Below are 21,760 nucleotides of genomic sequence, written 5' to 3' on the forward strand. Positions count from 1 at the left end.
TCTATGCTGAAATGCTAATATGCATCTCTTTATGCTGATTCTAAATCACTTTCACGATAAACTAGGTGTTTGAGAGTCTGCAGTAAATATTCACATGAAAAACAGCATATTCTGCATGTGTTTTTGTTGTGTATTACTGCATTAATTAATCATCAGTACTGTGATCTTCATTTATGCTTTGTAATTAAATGTAAAATGAAACAATTTTTGAATCACAGACAAAGAAAGCTAATCAACACAAAGGTATCAAACATTTCTATTAGCTTCAGTAGTCTAGTTAAGACAGACGGATTTGATTTCAGCACAAGCTTTTAATAGGATTTGATCCGAATGTTCAGAGCTGAAGCCGGAAACTGTGCTCGCTCCTCACTCCCTCGCCTCTTAATGAGGGACAATACAGCAGCTGTGGCAATTACAGCTCGTTTTACGACTCTTGTAGTGCAACTGAATTAATGAATGCAAAAACGATGAAGAGGGTCATCATGATATCAGAACTCAGAACATAAAATATGCACTTTTTCTCAGCGGCACACATTTCTCAGTCTTGGCACATAAAATCTACGGGAAGGGTGACGGAAAGCAAAAAAAAAGTTTGACGTGAGCACACAGCTGAGCTGACACAACAAATCTGTGTCTGAATTGTGCCAAATTGAATGTTTGACCATCTGCGATTCGGTGGCATAACACGCCGGAATCAGATTAGCGTGTTAATGTATTCTGCTACAGAGGCCTGTGGAGCACTTGAGCTGGATAGGATATAGTGAATTTGGTTATTTAGTTCTCAGATTGCTAAAGACTGCCAATCTGTGAGACAGTCACAGTAAACATGGAGTATTTCAAATTTAAGAGACTAATTTAGCTGTCAGTGAGGACTTGCTATTAAAATGCTTCCTAAATGATGAACTAGGATTAATATACATTCAGGGAACTTTGAGTCTGATGAGGATGACAGATGGATTGCACCCATATGTATAAAGCACCTCTGGCACTGTGTACATCCAATAGTTAATTATCAAGGTTATATCTGGCTAGGGATATATTTCCACATACTAATGCAGCTGTAAAAGCGACTATTTAAGCAGATATAAATCAAACCACCACAGGAGGCCTGAGACTCAATGTAGACTGATGCAATCCCAGAAATCTCAGAAATGCATCTGCTCCCAATACCTTATGCATTAATGCACTTGATCCATGATTTTCAATGCAGCAAACATATTTTGCATACAATGACTGGAACAACACAGGAAGCTGGTGGTCCATTGTTAAATCAATTTAGTTATTATATGAAATACACTCCTGTGCTGAGCTCACGATATGTGCTGAGTGTTGCAACTTCTCTGCATGCTTGCATGGATTTCCTCTGGTTTCCTCCCATTTCCCAAAAACATGCTAGTAGATGGATATGTGACTGTAAGCATGTGAATGTATTTGCATGGTGCCTTGCGATGGACTGGCATCCCATTTAGGGTGTATTCCCACCTCACGCCCAGTGTTCCTGGGATCCCCGGAACCCTGACCAGGATAAAGCAGTTTATGAAGATAAATATAGTGTAAATCTTGTCATACAATACAGACACAAGATGCATAAAACAACTAGGTATAAACAGAGTCAATGATGACACCTCACACCTCCTGGGTCAAGGATAGCTTTTTCCCTCAGACCATAACAATCCTTAACTGATGCTAACTTTCCCTATCTTACTGCACTGAACCTCTCAAAGTAACTACAATACAGTGCGCGTGCACATATGGCACCTTCTTTAGCTCTTTAGCTCTACTTATAATGTATATTTTTTGCACTCTTCAATAATACATATTACTTAATGCATCCTTTTACACTGTTCCGTGATGTTTATTCATTCACACCATATCATATTGCATACTTGCATGATTCATACTGCATGCAATCTCAAACCATGCAATACCTTTTCCCCTACACATGTGCAACTCTCGCCTTACGTGGTCTTGTATGGTGTTATGTCATATGCACTTTACGTTAGCTGTAGTAGCTGGCTATGTAATAAAACAGAAACAGAGAAATCAGGGATCTATGTGCCATTGTAATACCTTTAAGCAGCACAAATTTGGACAGGAAATCCCAGCAAGCATTTTCATATTCACTGCTTAAGTCTCCAAGAGACCTAGAGTTAAATCCCCAACTGTTGGTTTTGCCTAAAAAATTAAACAGCATTAATAGATAGTTTCACATTCTAGTCACATCCTTAAAAAAAAAAGTGCAGAGCAACAGTGGGGCAGTGGAGTGACACAGACAGGGTGAGTAGTGACATCATGTGGTGAAAGCCATCACTGCCTCATTGCCCCTTTAATCCACCCACATAACATTTCACTCCCTTCAGCCATAAATTATTTATGGTCTGTAAAAGCCTTTAAACAATATTCATAGGGTGCTCTAAAGAGTAAAACACCCTTTAAAATCTTTCTAATGGGACGAGGCCATTTTCAGGGATTAAATGGATTATAAGGAGGATTTTTGCATCTGGTTGTCTGAGACACAGCGTCTTCAAAGCCTAATATCACCTAAAGCAATACACAATTATGTCTGAACTAAATGAGGCATAAAAATATGCATTTGAGTATGAATATTGGCAAAAATGAGCTAACCGCAGCACAATAAAAAGACAGTTTAAAAAAATATATGAGCTGTATTTGCAGGGATGGAAAATACTTAAATTTATACTTTACTTGAGTGTCTTTGAAACTGAATATTTTTACTTTTACTTAATTACAAAAAAAAAAAACTTTTTAGTCCTTACATTTTTTTCAAATATTCATTAAAATTTAAAAAGGTCTCTTCTTCTCTCATCCAGCCAATGACTGTACACTATATATATATATAGAATGCTTTCAGTATAGCATTCAATCAAGTTCATCATTGTCAAACAAACTATCAAGAATAATGCCAGTTCATAAGATGGATAAGTCACCAAAGTACAGTGTGGAATTTGATGAGATATGAACCCCCGGCCCTACCTCAGTAAAATGTTTCAATACACTGGACTAAGCAAAGACTCATATACAATATAAAGACGCGTCTCTTTTGAATACCTAGAAGGCATGAACTCAATTTAATTTGCGCCTGTTGAGATAAGTTTCCCTAATTTGTTAACATTAACTGCATATATTTAACTAAGTTAGCATGTTTTCTTGTCAGGTTAGACTAGCATCAATTTCTGTAGCTAAAGTAGTAAATAAATTGGCTAGGTAGCAAGTCAAATCCTAGGTAATGGCGAGTATTGGGTATTTACAGGATATTTCACTTGTAAATCATTAGTAAACTATATACAGTAGCATTTAGTCATGCATATGACCAGTAAATTTACAGAGAATGAATGTTTTTAGGCAAAATGGCATAGTTGTTTTAAAATGAAAAACATCTAACAATTGTAAATAAATAATAAAAATTGCTTTTCACATGAAAACATGACATTAACAATTTCATCATGTTCTTGTTACTTTTTTAATCATTGAGTACAACTTTTTTCAGCTTTAATATCTATACTTTCATTTGAGTATCATTTCTTTTTCCAGCCCTGATAATTTATCAGAAATATAAGAATGAACTTTTTTTCATATATGAAGAGAGACAGGGAAAAAAAAAATGTTCACACATTTAGAAGAAAAATACTTTATTTCTTTATAAATCCACATGTAGTATCTATGAAAGCATAAAATTCCATCCGAGGACTTTATTATTTTCACGTGTAATTCAAATCAGAGATGGCTGAAGGTTTACCTCACATACAAATACATACACAGTTAATTGGAGGAAAAAAAAAAAAAGAAACAGTATTTATTTCATCAGGCAACCTTTCAAAGAGGCCTGTTTTGTATTGGACATGGTCTTAAATGTCTATGAAGGTCAGTGTCTGGGCTCTTAAAATGTTTTTTCCTTTTTGATATATGTGAAATATAAATGCATCAGTGCATGGTGACTAAGAAAACTCTGTGTTGACGTCTTTTCTTTTTTTTTAAACGAATCTCCGAAGCACATGTACAACCATGCCTGATTACCAGTTGAATAAATGTCCAATGTTCAGTTCCCTTTAAAAGGGAGAAAAGTCAGAGTGATTGAAAGAGAATAGAAGAGTGGAATATCATAAAGTGCCCCAAAAGTACACCAGAATGGATACTTGCTATCAGTATGTCTGTACTTCAATGGCCTGTGGAAATATTGGATTTCCATGGAGCGTTATGCATCAAATTGGAACATTTCACATTCCATTCAGAAATGTGAAATATGTCAGAACATTCCTTTGACTCTGCATTTTCCGTAGCCTGGACATCCTACAGTGATTGAATAGCATGAATGAATCATGGTGTCAATTTAGTTTCCACAGGTGAGCGAAAGAGTAGCGACAGATTCCATTAGTGATGTGTTCAGTTGTGTGGTCCAATAGTAATGGTCATGTTTTCATATTATTTTCTCTAAGAGTGATGGCCTTGGTGTAGGACAAAATTTTGCCCATATGCTCCAAACAGACTCATTAATTTCCATTGTTTGTTAAGAAGCTTGCATAAGGGACTGAAAACAGTTACTGGCTTCCACCCACCTCTCCTCCCAGGAGTGTATTGGCTCCAATCCCAGGCAATTTAATTTTCCCTCTAGAGTGAGTTTGCCTAGGAGGACAAGAAGTAAAGGTGTTAGAGACAGCTGTCTCCTGAAAACAACATGAATCATTGCACAGTTTGTGGTAAGATAACTTTGAAATTTAAACAGTGGTACTCAAACGCATGCTGTTAAAAGAAAAAGAATGAATTTATCTAGAAAATCTACCTCATTATTTATTATTTAGCATTTACATCACATCTTAGAGATTAGTCTTTCTAACATGCAGCTGGCCAAAGATTTGAAAAAATAATACAATATTTACAACAACAGTTGAATGTCCACTTTCATCCCTGCAGTTGCCCAGAGTTTTGCTGAAGCCTTTCATAAATATGCATGACTCAACAGATTCTCGAATGAGCAGCATATGGAAGGTAAATTCAGCATGTTATAAACCTTGGGCCTCATTTATCAACCTGGAAATCATTTGGAGGAGCATTGACACAAGCAGTGTTCAAAATCCAGTTACTTTGGAAAAACATTCATGTCCTACAAGAGCAGAGTTTGTGCAAATGTATGTATAAGGAGACTCACTAAAATCACTTTATGTCACTTATTTATTTCAATTACACACAAAAAAATTCATGAAAACTCAGGTGTTTCCTATTAATGAATTCAAAGAATACAATTCAGAACATTGCGATAGACTAAGAAGAATTAGACTAGTAATTCAATTATGACCGAAGAAATGCTGCCGTATAAAAAGAGGAGGAGTTAGTGTAGGTCTGTTGTAGCAGACACGCTGCAGTGGCTGAGCTGCATTACTGGAAAATTTTGTGCACACCATGCCTAGGAGGTGCTCTCATTGGTCATTTTATGGAGTTTTGTGTGATTGTCAGTTATCAATATATGCAAATGAATAGGATGATAATCAGCATTACCCAAACTCCTAAATCTGGCAAGAATATTTAGCTCAGTTACACACAACTTTTTGCAGCAAGAATAGCTGGCTATTAAACAAGCCTATGATAAATGGTATGCTTACTTTCCCCTAAACCACCTTCATTAGCTTCAACCCTTATTATCAATCAGTAGTTACAATGGGTGAAGCCATTCATACATTTCAGAGTGGTGAGTTAACAATGCAAGAGCAGAGAAAGGGTTTTTATCCCGGTAGCTATCTGCAGGCAGCAGCAGGCCAGCACTAAACCCTTTTCAGTTGGCTATATTTAGCGCTGCTGCAGTCAGGAGGGATTCTGGGTGGGAAGTGCTGTTGGTAGGGAGACAGTGAGGAGATTGTGGCCCACTTTAGATGGCACACAAACAATAGTAATTACCCCCCACATCTGACCCACAGTGGGACTTCACCTTAAAGATTAGCCCATTTGTCTCCATATCTCCTCAACTCGATGCCTTTACCCCTTCAGCTCTGCCTTTATGACCCCCTCACCCTTTCTCATCACATTCTCCCCTCCATATCATAATGCTTTTATCTACTGCATCATCTATACTCTTCCTTCATGCCTTTTTCCCTCTCCTCTCGCAGCTCTTTCACAATGCCCTCTATCTCTCCCTTCTCTCTTTTAGTCTGAGATAGAAATGAAAATCCCTTCCAGGTGTGCTGGAGAACACAGTGCTCCATTCATCCATTTTTCCTACTGCATTCGAGACATTCAAGTTGTTAACTTATTAACTTATGACACCCACACAGCATAAATGCACGAAAAAGGCAGTATTATTTCATGATGGCCATGTTTCTTAAATCTTATACTGCAAAGCAAATTCCTGAAAGGACACATATTTAAACCTCTGAACCTGATAACCCTGTGAAATGCAAAAGAAACTCTCTTTAACTCTGTTCACATAATAAATCACTCCGTGAATAAAATCGGCGTTCATTGATTTTCAGCAGCCAGGGACAGCTTTTGAAATTTCTCCTTCACTCAGATCATGACCCTGGCTGAACCTGACATCCTTCACCTGCCTGTCATGCTAGAATTAATTTCTGTCAGTATAAGGCATGTTTTCATAACTGAACCACCTATTTCACTGTCTTAAATCCATTTCTTGCCCTCCATAGATGCACTTCTGTGGAAGCCAATTCCCCGAGAGGGCCTTCCTGGGCTACGCACCAATGCTAAATGGACTTGGCTCTCTCAGAAAGCGGTAACGTGGAAGGTCAAAAGACTCAGCTAACAGCCATTATCCTTTCTCAAACCCAAGAAGAGCAAAAGCAACCCAGCCTTCCAGTCATACTCAGAGCTCCATTCAAGCTCAAGCAGTGCAGATGTCGACGAGAATAGTCTCGTAAATGCACCAGAGCTACAACTAAAATAAAAACTAATGTCTCTAGGGTGGTCAGGGCACTGGTAATTGGTTTCCCAGAAAGGAGGAGAGAAGCCAGCAGGAGGACGAGTGGCAAGCCAAGTGGGAAACTTATTCTTCACCAGCCTTCCTAGCTCTCTTTATGCGTTTATGTGCTGTGAGAGATTTGTGATTTTTATCATGATTGCTTATTCCCACAAGCACTTAGACGTGTAGGCGGGGGCCGAGGCAACAGCAGCAGCAGCAGCAGCAGCAGCTCAAATGGAGGGATTTTCATCATTTTCTTTGTGGAGCTGTAATGCTGCGATGTAAAGCTTATTCAAATACACCCCCTGCTTCATGCAGATACTTACTCGCATTGCTAACCCTTTGCGAAGAATATGCTTGTTATTCCACAGCAGGCATAATCATAACAAAGAGACATAATATCCCGGTATGTGAAGGTGCCTAGCAAACTTCTTTTCTTTTTCTTATGGTGTTATTATTAATAAACAGTAATTGTTGCAAATATTGATTGAGGACTCATTACCTTTACAAAGGAGAGAAAATATTCATGTGTCTACTGAAGCATGTGCCCCCATTTGGAGAGCAAAGAAAAAAAGAGAGAAACTTTCCTTCTTTGCTATGCTGCTCATGTTATAGTCTACAATATGGCTGGAAATCCCTCTAACAGAAGCAACCTGCTATGCCATTTTAAATTTTCAGGTCACATACAAATTTGAAATGGTACAACAGGTCATATCTGTTGCTGTTACAGATAGCTGCTGCCTGATGTAAATTTAAAATGCAGTACACACTTATCAGTTAAATGTTCCCACAGAGAGAAGTACACTCGCCCAGAAGGCTTCATGATTAATGAGATCGGCAGCTGATCACCTCTTTTTTTCAAGCATCAGTACTTTCAGCCAATACAACTTAACAGCACTTGAAGATCCCAATTGTCTTGTTCAGCTCAGAAGCCAACTGTTCTTCGATTACTTCAACAAAGCCAGTAACTGTTCCACGTGATAAACTTATCAATACAAATTTCCTCTCGCTCTCTTCAAAGACAATCTGTGGTTTCCATCATGCATTTCTTCAAAAACCTAACTTCAGACATCATCTTGCTGTGTTTAGTCATTTATATGCATGCAAGTAGCTTGCTTTTGTGTTGGATTGCCTCAGGGATAGTAGAAGAGTGGAAAAATACTTTTTCAGAGACTGTAATCTAGCAGATTGTTCAGATGCTTTATTAGCCCACTCTTTTCATGACAGATTGCTAGCATAGTTAGCATGCCTGCTGACTGAGATTGTATTCTTTGTAAACCTTAAAGAAAGTGTTTTGCAGTCCATTCTTTGTTGAATGTGGCATTTAATGTTATCTCTCTGGTAGTACTGAGGATAATCTTTACTTATACAACAAATTCGAATTGATTCATGCACAATCTAGAAGCAAGAATAAGGAAACTTATGAAGTATAGATCCAAAAAAAAACATGGGAAGGAATGTATATTGATTATTTAAACTCAAGGGCTGGTTATAACTGATGGCAGGCCAATATTCGACCCATCCTTGATCTATTACCCAAGAAATGAAAATAAAATCCCAAGACATTGTGAGGTTCTGTTGCTCTGACGCTAATGGTTAGCAAACAGATCACGGGAACACATCTTACCTTGGACATGAAATCCTCAGTAAGGCAGAGATATCCCAGCACCAGAAAAAAAAACAGAAGATGGGAAGGAGGAGAGGATGGGGGGATGGGATTTGACCCTGTGTTATTGCGATACTGAGTCTTCTTCTTTGACTGACTTTCCATATTCTGGATTTAAGTCCACCACTGTGGTGCCTTTGAGTGCCCCATAGCCTCCCTCCTGAGCACCATAACTCTCTGGCCTCTCCTGACTGAGAAGGATGGATGGTTTACTTGCCGAAGCGGAGGAAGAGGACGATCGGGGTGGTGGAGGGTTGGATGCTGCTCCTTGCTGGCCGCCGTTGGTCTGTGAGCAGACGTTGCTGACGCGCTCTGCCTTTTGCTTGTAGTGCTGGCTGTGCAGCTTGTACTTCATTAGCAGGATGAAGATGAAGACGAGCACAGAGGCCACGATGATGCCTCCAATGACGATGATCATGGTGCCACCCAGGAACTGGTCATGGAGCGAGCGGCAGTGGTGGTACTCACGCTCAGTGCTGAATGACACGCAGCCGACAAGGCGCGTAGCCGTGAGTGCAGTGACTCCATCATCGTAAACAGCCAAGACACAGAGATCGTAGTCCCGCGCAGAGGCTAGGTCACTCAGCTGAAACAGCTTGTACGATGCTGGAATCATCCTAAGAGAAAGAAATTTGAAAGACAGGGGAGGGGGGGAGCACCAAAGCACAAAACTACGTTATTGATTATAGAAAGCTAAATGTAAAGCTGAGATATATTGGTGTGCAAAGATAAAAAACAGTTAAACAGAGCAATCAATTCAATTGAATTACATTTGCCACGTTTTATTGGACTCTCTGTAGCACTGGCAGTATTGATCATGCTTCCTAAATGAACGCAGAGATGAGTTAGAGGAAAACATATCAAAGCATGGTGCTGTTTTGACCAGTCGATGCCTAATTGGCCACATTGCAGCGTGAAAGAGAAAATAAGAACACTGCTGTTTCCCTAATAGCACAGCTGGTACTTGAACATGAATAATTCTAATAAGAGGCATCAATGATGAGACTGTAGGCAAGTAAGTTATATTTCTTCTTGTGCTTATACTGGAAAGTTACAAGTCACTGATTTTACTCATACTTTCTCTTGTTAACGCACTACCCAGTTATTTTAAAAGAAGTTCCTACTGGGGTACCTTAAGAAATTGTATTATTTACGCATATCAGTGTTTTATGTTTTTTGAAATGTACTTTATGATTGCAGTAAACCATATAAAAGGATGAAACCACTGTTTTAAGTTCTGTCTTCTGTTTTTGGGCTGTTGTATGGGAACTGAACACAGCTAGTAAATGAAAGTTTTGTAATAGAGCAAAGCAACTGTTTCTGGAGTGATATGGGAGGTGCTGGTAATGCATGGCAATTAGACAGCATGCAAGTGCAGATACTCAGCATGTTGTTTATTGGGGAAAATCCATAAATCATTGGCGTGGTCCATAATGAGGTTCAAATCACTAGCAGACAGCAGTAAACAAGGATAATCCATAATCAACAATGAAAACATAAGTGAGGGTTAAAACCAGGAAGCTGTACAAGAATAATAGGCCATGGTACACAAGAAACTAGATTTGCAACAAGTCAAAGGAACAGGAGGGTAGAAATAGACAAACTAACCAAGGGCTGAATGGTGAACACAATTAAGGAACAGACCAATGACAGGACAGGGGTGGAGAGAGGACCAGAATCAAAACAAAACCAATCCAAATGGCAGGGCAAACAAAACCTAAAATTAGCGATCAGCAGAAAGTGGAAATTTGTGACATTTTAAATAGTAGAAACCTTTTGTTTACATTAGATAGTTGATATAGAGGGAAAAAATGGTGAGATTTATAGCTTAAAAAATACACACATGGATAAACCTCTCTTATGCTGTAGTGACCACAGGGTGGGTTTGTTTATTGCACTAACAGCTGGTGTCGAATTGTACAATTAAACAAACTATGTAACATAAGTGTTCAGGGAATTTAGCAGATGTTATCTCAAGCTACTTTTTTGAAATTTGAAATCCAAACAAATACAGCCATTGCTTTTGGTTTTCTCCTACAAAGCAATATGCACAAAGCCCATGTGCCTCCTGGCCTGAATGCTAGCGCAAGATGGGGTGTTTTCTGAATTGACAGAGAACATAATTGTCCTGGGTCGAGTTTCCTAAAGGCATTGCGGCACAAACATGATTGTTAAACAGTAGAGCAAGCACCACACTGAACACTCTGTCTCCCACTGAAGACCTTCAGTTTGTGTGCCTTTTGGGAAACTTGGCCCTGATGTTAGTGGTCATTAGATTTAGTTGCCACAGACATGGTGCCCCGTCCCTTTCTCTTTAGCAGATTTTTTTATTTATGCTTGCTAGAATGCATGGAGAACTTTGCCATGTATGAACAGTTTTGATCATATAAGGATTGAAACAGTTATTAAGTGCTGCTAAAGAAGTATATGGCATTAAATGCACCAGAAATGATTATGCATTTGTAGATGACTATTGCATGAGCTGGGTGCCATCAGTGAAGCGTTGCAGCTAGAATCAATTCAAAAATCGCTGGCAGTATGAAAGGATCCAGGGTTCCCAGTTCGATCCTGAGCTCTGGTTTGTGCTGAGTTTGGTATGTTCTCCTTGTGTCTCTATGGGTTTCCTCCAGGTTAAAAAAAAAACAAAAAAAAAACTTGTAGGTGGATTGTCTACTCTGAATTTTCTCCTAGGTTTGAATAAGTGTGCATAGTGCACTGTGATTGACTGACAGCCCTTCCAGGGTGTATGCCTCAGGTCCAGTGTTCCTGGGATAGATTCTGGATTCACTGTGAACCTGACAGTCACTCACTAGAGTGAATGCACTTCAAAATAAAATACAACCATGTTTCTAGCAGACAAAGATATTTGGATGTGTAGTGGACGGGTAAGGTTGACACCTGGCCATCACAGGTGAACAACTGACCTTACAACTTTTGCTCAAATTAATTTTGACCTCCACATTATAGCACACTTCTGTGCACTGTGTCTGCATGTAAATATAATGTGCGCTCTGCAGCAGGTTAGTCTCAGGCTGTCTGAGTCATGCATTATTCAGCGAGAGGGACAGTTTCTGTCTAGCCTTTACCACCAGTGCTTCATTTCTATTTATCAGAGTCATAGCCGCATGACCTGGTGTACTGGCCTGACACGATGAAGACCTGCTTGCCTTGTATTTGTGTGTGTGTGTGTGTGTGTATGTGTGCTTGACTTCACAGTGAAGGTAATCACGCGTACGGAATGCACTCCTGCTTAATGGCTGATGCAAGCGAGGTCGCATATCGCATATTTCAGTCACATTTGACATGCATCATCATTTAAAGTGCCAACTACAGCAGTTTATGTAATGGAGACACATACAGACTGTCGCTCTCAACAGTCACATACGGCCAATAAAAAAGGAAATGGAACTGGCATAGGGAAATGTCATCACTTTAGTCAAAGGCTACAAATGTGGTACACATTTTTTTTGCAACATCAAGGACTGTATTTATTTTTTTACTTGCCTCAGTCTACAAGTCAGAGCAATAATTTTATTCCCAAGCAAAGAAGAAAATGCACTTGAAGCATATTCTGCATATCAAATAAAATTTGTCGGGGTACAATAAAGTAGCTGTGGAAATAGTGCTGATGGTGCCGGATTTACTCATCAATGTATGCTGGCACCAGTTATCACTCAAAATATACCTAAAGATCAGTCTTCATCCCTCCCCCCAATAAAAACAGGAGATGCGCCAATTAACATATGAATCTGGAATGATTGACAGTTGAGTAGGTGTTTTGAACTCTACAGTATTAACTGACAGCCCCTGAAAGCCCTGCCCACCTTCCCCCATCTCATATTACTAATCTTTCTGCCAGTGCTCTCATCTTGACTCGATTTTCCCACTTGAAGGATGCACTGAATAGGCACCCTTGCTTTCTGTCAAGTTAAACAGAGAATGCATTGAGTTCGTTAATGTGAAATAAAATGTATCACTGTATGTTCAACTTAGCTAACATTAGACAAGTACATAGTTAACATCAGTAGGATGCAACAAAATTGTGCCACAAAAATGATTTAAAAAAAACGACACTTTCACAATTCAGTTTTTAAAGACAAAAAAGGCCAAAATCTTTGACTGGAAAAAAAAAAGTTTAAATAGGCCTACAACAAAGTGTGGAATCCAGCACTCTTGCTAATTAGACAGTGGTTTAAATGGTTTGTTTGTTTGAACAGTCAGTGCAGACACATTCAAACTGTTCAGCAGCAGTTCAGCAATGAACATTTCAGCTGTGTGGAAACATTTCATGGTTTCCACAAGGGACATTATACAAGCAATTTGTAAAATGACTACATTGAAAATGTACTGTGTTATGATTTTTACTGTTTGCTGCATTATTACTTCCCCACATTCCCCCCACCGCTTTTGCAGGACTACACATTATGCATCATTGGGGTTTGCCGGTGTACATTTTGGACTGAACAGAATTTAAATATACCCAGGTTCTTCAAACTGTCTTGCTCTCCGAAGGTCACACTCTAATGAGGTGACACTTAAGCCTTCAGTGTGATGGCTGCAGAAGCTTTAGCACAGCATTTGATGGACATATAAGTTATTCTTTCCTCCTTTTCAGATACCAAGATGTTCAACCTGCCACTGATCTGTCACCAAATGCATCAAGAGGGGGTTGGGGGGGTCAGACAGAGCCTGCTACTTTTGGTATATGTCAAAAAAAAAATTTGGCGTTCTATCATCATGTGCTGGAAGTCGTGCCATTTAATTACCTGTTCACAGCACATAGGGGAAGAAGATGGAGAAAAATTAATGGTGGGAGGCTTTTAAATGTTGACAGTTGACAACTGATCGTAGCATTTTCTGACAAGCCCACCTAATCATCACCACTTCTAACTTCCCTTCTGCTGAATTCGTCATTCATCACCTTCACACTTCAGCCAGCACCGTTCCTCTTTAACCCAGACAGCTCTACCCCTCCACCAACACACAACTCTATCATATGGCTCATGTACCCACAGGATGCCTGACATTTGCCTCTGCCTTCAAACACCACCTGGAACTATCACTCAGAATCTTTCTTCCAGTCTTCAGTACGGAAGAAAGCTTCTACGGATTATAGGCACCTACATTATACTTTGCCACCTGTTCTTACTTTATCCTCTATAATCTCACCTATCTTCTCCTCCCTTGCTTCTATCTAACTCACCAGATTTTCAAGCTCTGACTTCCAACCTCCCAGTATTTATCTGCATTCTTGCTTTAACTTTCCACTTTTTCAACAGGTCACACTTTACGAACCCAAGCTTATTCCTCTCCAGTTCCTTTCCTCAATTCTTTATCTCAACCACCACATCAAGTTCAGTTATTCTCCTCCTCAGTTATTCTCTCAGCATCTACCAGGATGGAGCCTCATCCATATATATTTAATTGATTCTGAACGACATTTTTATTTCTTCTTGCTATCATCAAAAACCAAACGACTCCCTTTCTTTTTTGCATAATTAACAACAAATTGCTTCTGGTGTGCATCTTTTTTATGCTCTTAATCTGTCCATGGAGACATGACAGAAATTAATTATTCTCTTACAGACCCATTCAATGAGGAATCACTGGAGACAGTAGTGAAAGGACCACTGCTGAATATTAAAAAAAGGGAAAATCATTGTAGCCAGTTTACACAGCAAATCAATTTTGAATTCAAAACATCTGGAAAAAGACCTTAAGGCTATGAGAAACAGATGAAACTATTGGTTTCTTTGTCAGTAACTGAGAAAGTAAAGCACACAAGTTTTTGAAGCCAGTGTAAATCATGGCTGGTTGTAACTGGTGAGGATAAACAGTTAATTTACTGCTTCTGTTTTTATTTCCTTCCTCTGTGTGTGGTTTAAGAATAATGAGCTGCATGGAGCAAAAGAGAGATGGGGAAAGTTCAGCTTTAAAGAAGAAAGCCTGGAACCACATTATGGTCTTGTCTTGGTTTTGAGGTCATTCTTTTTTTCCTTTGTCATGTGCAAATTTTTTTTCAGGCCATAGTTGCTTTTAACATGTTCTTCCTTTTATCTGTATGTAAATGATGAGACTCCTCATGCTTCATGATTGTCCTCATACAAACCCAGATCTCATAGTTCCACTGGGAATGGTCCTTTCATTCTTATAGAAATATATCTGCTGGATCGCTCCTTTGCAAATGCTCTTTCATCATATTGTTGTGTCGCCATGCAGTCGGCCTTCAATTAAGGTCATTTGCATCGATTCTGATGGTTCTGTCTAAACTAAACAGGGAAAAAATCAGCAGAAAGCCAACAACAGGCCTATTCTCCCACAAGCTAAATGGAGAATCAATTTATTAATCGAATAGAAGAATATCAACTTTAGAAAGCTATTTCTGAAGAAAAGTCATTACAGTTTGATGAACTCTGATGGTATACCGGAAAGCTAAATGCACCATCCAAATGAAAATTTCCCAATATAGTGAACTATTGGCGTAATGCATGTCCTGCTGTGTACAGTGTTTGTAGCATACATTATCTGTCTATAAACCCAGTAACCATTAAGTTTATTATCACAGATTCTATTATGACAAATTATGTTACTTGTGAATAAGACAATTTGCTGAATTTCATCATACAAATACCTGAGGCATAAAGGATATGTCCTTTGTACCTTTACTTACCTGGGAACGTTTTTCTTTAAAACTGATTTAAGATAGATAACGGATCTTAAAGCGTATTGTTACATTATACAGTACCTTATTTCAGATGGTATAAAAATAACACTTGCCCAAAAAGTTGGGTAAAAGTTGGCGTTCGCAAAAAACAAACAAAAAAAACTCTCCCTTGCGATTGCCACATTTTGTTGGCCTCTCCAAAAGTGGGGCGAGTTGCTGACAGAGATCAACTAAAATTGCACTGCGTAAACGAAATTGACTGCGCCACTCATCACTCTCAGCAAAGAGGTTCCTGTGATCCTTAAAAACACTTTCCCTGAACAAGACTGTGAGTGCCACATCTTCAAGCAACACATCATCTTTGACTGACAGATATGACTGGCAGACAGTATGTGGGATGGGAGCTCCTCATAATCAGTTTACCTGCAATTTCACTTTTTTTTGCCACTAATGGTTTCTGCCTATGCATGACTGCACACATTCTCTCACAAGAGTAACTTGATAAATCATATTCTATATGTAGAAGTGTGCCTATGTGTGGTTTATGCAAAATAAAATCATTTTAACTGTCAAATTACCAGCTTTGCATTTTCCTGTTTCCTTTACAGTATAAAGGGATATGTAACTGAAATTAATTATGTTCATTCCAGTGTTGCAGGATATCCAGCATGTCATTTGAAATAATTTTAAAGCACAGTAATAACAATTCTTCATCTTGTTCTATTTTTATACCATTTATCTGGTGATTAATGACTACTAGCACTAACATTAATTACTATAACTTTAGAGATTTTCTTTCCCCAATACATGCCAACCAGCTAAACTGCAAGGAAATGTATTTCATGTATATTTCATCTGACATTTGTTTCAAAAACAACAAACCAGCCATAGGAATATTCTATTTCTCAGTAAGACACTGAACTGAAACCTAAGGCTTAGGTGATCATCAGTAAGACAGGGAAGATCTGTGGATTCTGTGAACTCTGACAAATGCAGTAAACGTCGCACAGTGATCCCCTGTAGAGATACTATTCCAAAAAATATTACCAACTGATGTTGTAAATAATAAATAAGAAAAACAAGTCACACTCACCTGTAAATGAGGAACTCGTCTGTGGAGCTGTTGTACTGGATCTGGTACATGCGAACACCTGGGATATGGCTTTGTGAAGGCCAGCGGATGGTGACTGATGTGGCTGTTATCTCAGTCACACTGACGCGCTGTTCCACTCGTGTCTGCCCCCCACTGCTGTTTGACTTGATGGACGTGGGCATGTCTGAGGGTCCTGGTTCGGGTTCAAGTTTAGGGTCATAATGTGGGGAGGGGTTCACCACAAGTTCCACAGGGGCAGTGGCCTCTCCAGCCGCATTGGATGCTATACAGGTAAACACTCCTGAATCTTTTACAGTGGCTGTAAAGATGTCCAGAGATCCATTCTCATAAGCGGTTGTTCTAGACGTGTTTGCAATCAGCTTGCCATCTGGACTCACCCAGTGTGTTGTAGGTTCAGGATCTCCCACAGACCTGCACCTCAAGCTCACCTCTTGACCCTCCATTACAAACATCTTAGAAGTGTGGCGTGTGATCATAGGTGGTTCACACACAAACTCCTCCTCACGGATGGTCCAGAAGTACTTCCCAGCTAGTTCTTTGGGAGAGGCGCACGTCTCAAGGTCGTCCTCACGTGTCAGTCGCCTCAACCACACCAACTCACAGTTGCAGTGCAATGGATTTCCGCCGAAGCTCAGCACCAGTGCTGTTAGTGGCGAGCCCTTCGTTTTTGCATAAACCGGTATGCGCAGAAACAGTGGGTCTGGAGGAATCTTCTTCAGCTTATTGGAGGTCATATCCAGCCTTGCTAGCTTGTGCAGGTTGGAAAAAATGCCCTCAGGCACAAACTCGATGAGGTTGTGATCCAAGCTAAGTGTATTGACGCTGACAAGGAGAGCTATGGTGTCCCATGGGACGTTTACCAGGTTGTTATAGGACAGATCCAAATCCTCGAGAGTCTCTAGGAAGTCTTGGAAGGCTCCGTGGGAAATGTGTTGCAGCTGGTTATTGGCAAGGATTAGGTGGCGCAGGTTGACCAGGCCTTGCAGATGTGTGTCGTCCAGCGCTGTGAGCCGGTTGGCATCAAGGTGCAGCGCATGGAGCTCCTGCAGGTCGGCGAAGGCATAGGGCAGGATGAGGCTGATGGTGTTGCGAGACAGAGTCAGGTGGATGAGGCTACTCATGTTGGCGAAGTCACGGTGCCGGAGTGTGGTGATGAAGTTGTCCATGAGCCGAAGCTCGGCTGTCTGCCGGTCAATGTTGGGTGGCACAAACAGCAAGCCTGTCTTGGCACACAGGACCGTGTAGGAGGGTAGGAGATTCTGACAGGTGCAACGCTTTGGGCACAGCATAGCGGCAATGGGCAGCGCCAACAGAGACAGGCACAAGAGTACTCGCTCCATGGCTGCACTCCTGCAAAATCAGAAGAGGTCCAACACAGAAAGAGGTTTTAGCATGCATGTGGAGTACACACTCTGGATTTCTCTTGCTGCCTCTCTCTCACACACAGACATACACCCAAGGGAAGAATAGAGACCCATATTCTGATCGAAACCACAAGTTTATGCGGATAGTACAATGTAGACACTCAACAGACAGTGAAAAATACATCTACCGACTGCCGACAGCACATCAAATGACTGTCAACCAGGCTATTAACTAATTTAAAGTAATTTGTCAAAGATTTATGGTTGTCGACGTTTCGTAGATCATCTATAGACTCAAGCCCTATCAAAATTTCAAATTCACTTTAGGTGGTTTTTGGACATCCATACATTTTATGATATGACGTTGAGAATCAGTTGATAGACTGCTTCATGACAGTCTGTAGATGGTTTGTCTACATTGAATTATCCAAATAGTGTTACCTAATTTTGTGCTCTTCCTTCGCACTCACACACACACACACACACACACACACACACAAACCATCAAAGAATGGCACAATAACACTACTGTCAAAAATTTGCATCTGGGATGCTCCATCTAAAATGCTAGCTATAATTAAATTTGTGATCACAATGCATTCATTCCAATGTTTTTTTTCCCATAAAACTGCTAAAATGACTTTTTAATTACTTACTAATTTTTGCAGCTATTTTAAGGCATACAGAAGCAATGTAATTACTTAATCTCACAGATACTTGGACCATTGGATCACAAATTTACAAACTGCCGCAAGCAAAATCAGATGAGTGTGGGATTTAAAGATAATGCATTCAGTCCCCGGTTCTGATACCCAGGACAAGAATAAGTAATGTATGTCACGCTTGGAATCACTTAATGCATTCTAGTGTTACAAAAAACACACTGCCACTCCCTACTGTAATGAATGCAGGCAGGAACTGCAGAGCACAAAGAGTAGAAAAGAGGAGTGTGTGCATGTGTGTGTGTGTGTTATAGGGAGGTTGTGTCAGAGCTGCCAGTATGCTAAACTTAATTGCCCTCTACCACGTCATAGTCAGAATATATGACACCCACTCCTGTCTCCCTCAAATTTATATATGATACAGTGAGACTGTTGCACCAGCTGTGTGAGTGAGTAATTATTTTGCGCTAACACTCGCCGCCAATGCTAATGAATATCTGATTTGTAGCCCTTTATTGTTTGTGCATAGACTTCCACATTAATAACTTTTGCATAAAAGCACATAAATGTAATTATTTTCACCGCCAGCGCACGGCTTGAACGAATATCAAGAACCCGTGCACGGATAGATGAAAGGGACATGCCATCTGCAGAGGAGGAGGAAACGCCAGAGCTATTTTACACCTCTTAGTCAGCAGGGGGAAACGTCGAGCTTTGGGCTTTGTGTGTAGAAAAGTTGAAATTGCAGGGAAAGGAATAGGAGTTGGAACGTGAGTGTTTGAGTGAAAGGAAGTGGTGATGCATCCAGGCGAGCTTAAGCCCCCACTCTCCATTACGCACAAAGTCATGACCACCCCTGAGAAACAGCCATTATCCACACAACTAACTAGGGAAAGGTCTGTCTTTTAGCTTTCTCTTTTTCCCCTCTCTCTACTCCGAGGAGCATTGCATCAGCCTTATACAAGCACATATTTGCTGAATGTTGTCTGAAATGTGATGGAGCAAAAAGATGTGCCTCACATATCAATACGCAAGAGACACTCAGTGCTCCTCCTCTTCCAGCAAGAGTGGCATAACACTTCTCCACTTCCTCTGCCAGGTTTCCGCACCTGCCATCTTCCATCCCAGTGTGCGTTGGTGACTCAACCACAGTATGTCAGGATAAGATGGATAAACAAAAACGCATTATGCGTAGTCACCTGCTATATTCACTTTTAGTACTAAGGATTGGTGTGTCGTAAAATTGATTATACCACAACGCTGTTTTATTCTCATATCTGATTAACAGCAACTCTGACAGTCATTCACATTGTTATTCAAGTCACAGGTTTATATCAATGCGCTCATTATCTTAATGTCATTGTTTCTATAGTAACAACACATTCCCAGGGACTTGTATGGTGGACGTGCTACATAAACTAAAGCTAGTAATAAACAGATTAAAATATGTTGTCATTTAACAAACAAAATTGTATAATCATGGATTTGTTAAAGCTGTAACTATAAACTGTTAAAAGCATGATGTGGAATTCATTAATAAATTAAAAAGTGTAAATTGTTAGCATGCTGCCAAAAAAATGACAGCTTATCAAATAAACTTATTTAGAATATAGTCAAATTTATCTATTATTTCCTAGTACAAGATTGCCATAAGCCAAAGATAAGATTATTAAAATATATTTCTAGACATTTTTTAATAGGTTTTAACCTTTCTTATTCGACTGGCAGATAATTTTGCTTCTTTCTAGAAATAAATGCAAAAAATAAAACTATATACATACACACACAGTGTATATATACACACACACACACACACACACATATATGCTGTGTGTGTATATATATATATATATATATATATATATATATATATATATATAGTTATTGTAATCATAAAATAGGAGATACTAGATCAATTTAACTGTAATCTTCACTTGCTTTTGTGATTCCTTACATATAAGAAACTAAACCTGAAGAGATTTAGCTGAGCTGGAAAGAGGGACAGAATTGAATCACGTCATGTACCAGAAAAGCATGCATTAATGTTTCAAAGAGGTGCAGGTGCAGGTGATGCTAAAGATGTTTGAAACCAAAGAGCCTGAGCATGTACAAAGCATCACCAGCCATCTAAATACTTAATATAGCCATATACGTAAACATCAACCACATGCAGGCCGTATTATAGATATGGACTCTCGAGGGTGGCCTATAGAATGGAAGATATGCACATGTGAAACTAGGGCGTTGCTTGGTTTTCCTTATGAAATGTTAATGGAGTGCCACCAAGGCTATGTTTTGATGTTATGACTTTCTGGCAGACGATCCAGAGGGACATAAACTAGAATAGCAGAGTCTGATTATGGATACTTGTGGATGTTCTGGATAATTGAATAAAATAAAATAAAAATACTAATAATAAATATCAAATAATTCAGTTACATTTTTAAGAAACCGGTATACTATATTTATTTAACCTGGCACATTAAGCCATGAATTCTTTAAAATCCTTTGGAACCATGCATATTATGCAGTTATTCATTTTAATGCAGTGACTGCTTTGAATTAATCAGTAACTACAGTGAAACTAATAGGAAAAGTGTGTAGTTATGAGAATGAGGACCACCACCTGGGAGTTTAAGAGGTTTAAAGCAAGTTGCAATTCAAACAAAACTATATATGTCCTATTTTTAACGAATTACAAAGTAGTTTCAGACACCATGTCTATGCTGTATGGTTTTAGCTCAGCTATGGGTTTCAGAAGGGAACCATACATGATAAAACCCCTATGATAAGATATTTTAATGAAAGACACCTCAGAGAAACTGTTACATTGGGCCATTGGAGAAATTTGATAGAATCAGTTTCTACAATGCAAGTTACAGACATTGATACGGACATTGATAGTGTATTCACAGCTTGTCAGAATTATGGTAGTTACAAGTTTTTGACTTGACAGTTGGAATGGCACATTATAAACAAGCACGGTTAAAAAAATGCCAGCTTCTTCAAAAGTTAAATGTAGTTACTACAGGAGTATAAGGCAGCAATTTAAGTAAGGAATAAAACACGACAGTTTGCTGTTATAGGAAAATATTCAACAATGTGTGCTGTGATCAAAAAGGGCTATTACCATCCTGGAGTTGATTATTTTCCTATAACAGCATGTCCTGAAGTGTTCTATTCCTCCTATACCACAGGAATCTACCAATGATAGCATTAAAAAATAATAAATAATTACACATCATACTTTTTATCCACTTAGAGTTATCGCACTTACAAAAAACTTACAGCTTTAATTTTACTCTCACTGTTACAAAATGCTTGCACTGGAGACTCCTTCCTAAAATAAATGCCTCCTCACAGACAAC

At 39.3% G+C, this 21,760-nt stretch overlaps 1 protein-coding gene across 4 annotated transcripts in view; it reads right to left on the bottom strand.

Annotated features, from left to right (window-relative positions):
* Positions 1–3,854: 3,854 nt before the first annotated feature.
* si:cabz01090165.1 (uncharacterized protein LOC100333421 homolog) overlaps positions 3,855–21,760 on the bottom strand; it is a 164,237-nt gene continuing 146,331 nt past the window's right edge. For 3 of the 4 annotated variants that reach the window (XR_003402763.3, XR_003402762.3, XR_008301904.1), the window contains 3 exons: positions 16,346–17,716; positions 8,550–9,205; positions 3,855–4,641 (listed from right to left, as the gene is read on the bottom strand). Coding sequence is in view for 1 of the 4 variants with exons in the window: in XM_053234828.1 (XP_053090803.1) it covers positions 8,653–9,205; positions 16,346–17,706 (1,914 nt within the window). In the remaining 3 variants the exon portion in view is untranslated. Of the gene's footprint in view, positions 9,206–16,345; positions 17,717–21,760 lie in introns of all 4 variants that reach the window. The other variant, XM_053234828.1, reaches the window with a different exon arrangement.

This window comes from Pangasianodon hypophthalmus, chromosome 6 (genome assembly GCF_027358585.1).
Source record: "Pangasianodon hypophthalmus isolate fPanHyp1 chromosome 6, fPanHyp1.pri, whole genome shotgun sequence".
NCBI classification, from domain to species: Eukaryota; Metazoa; Chordata; class Actinopteri; order Siluriformes; family Pangasiidae; genus Pangasianodon; species Pangasianodon hypophthalmus.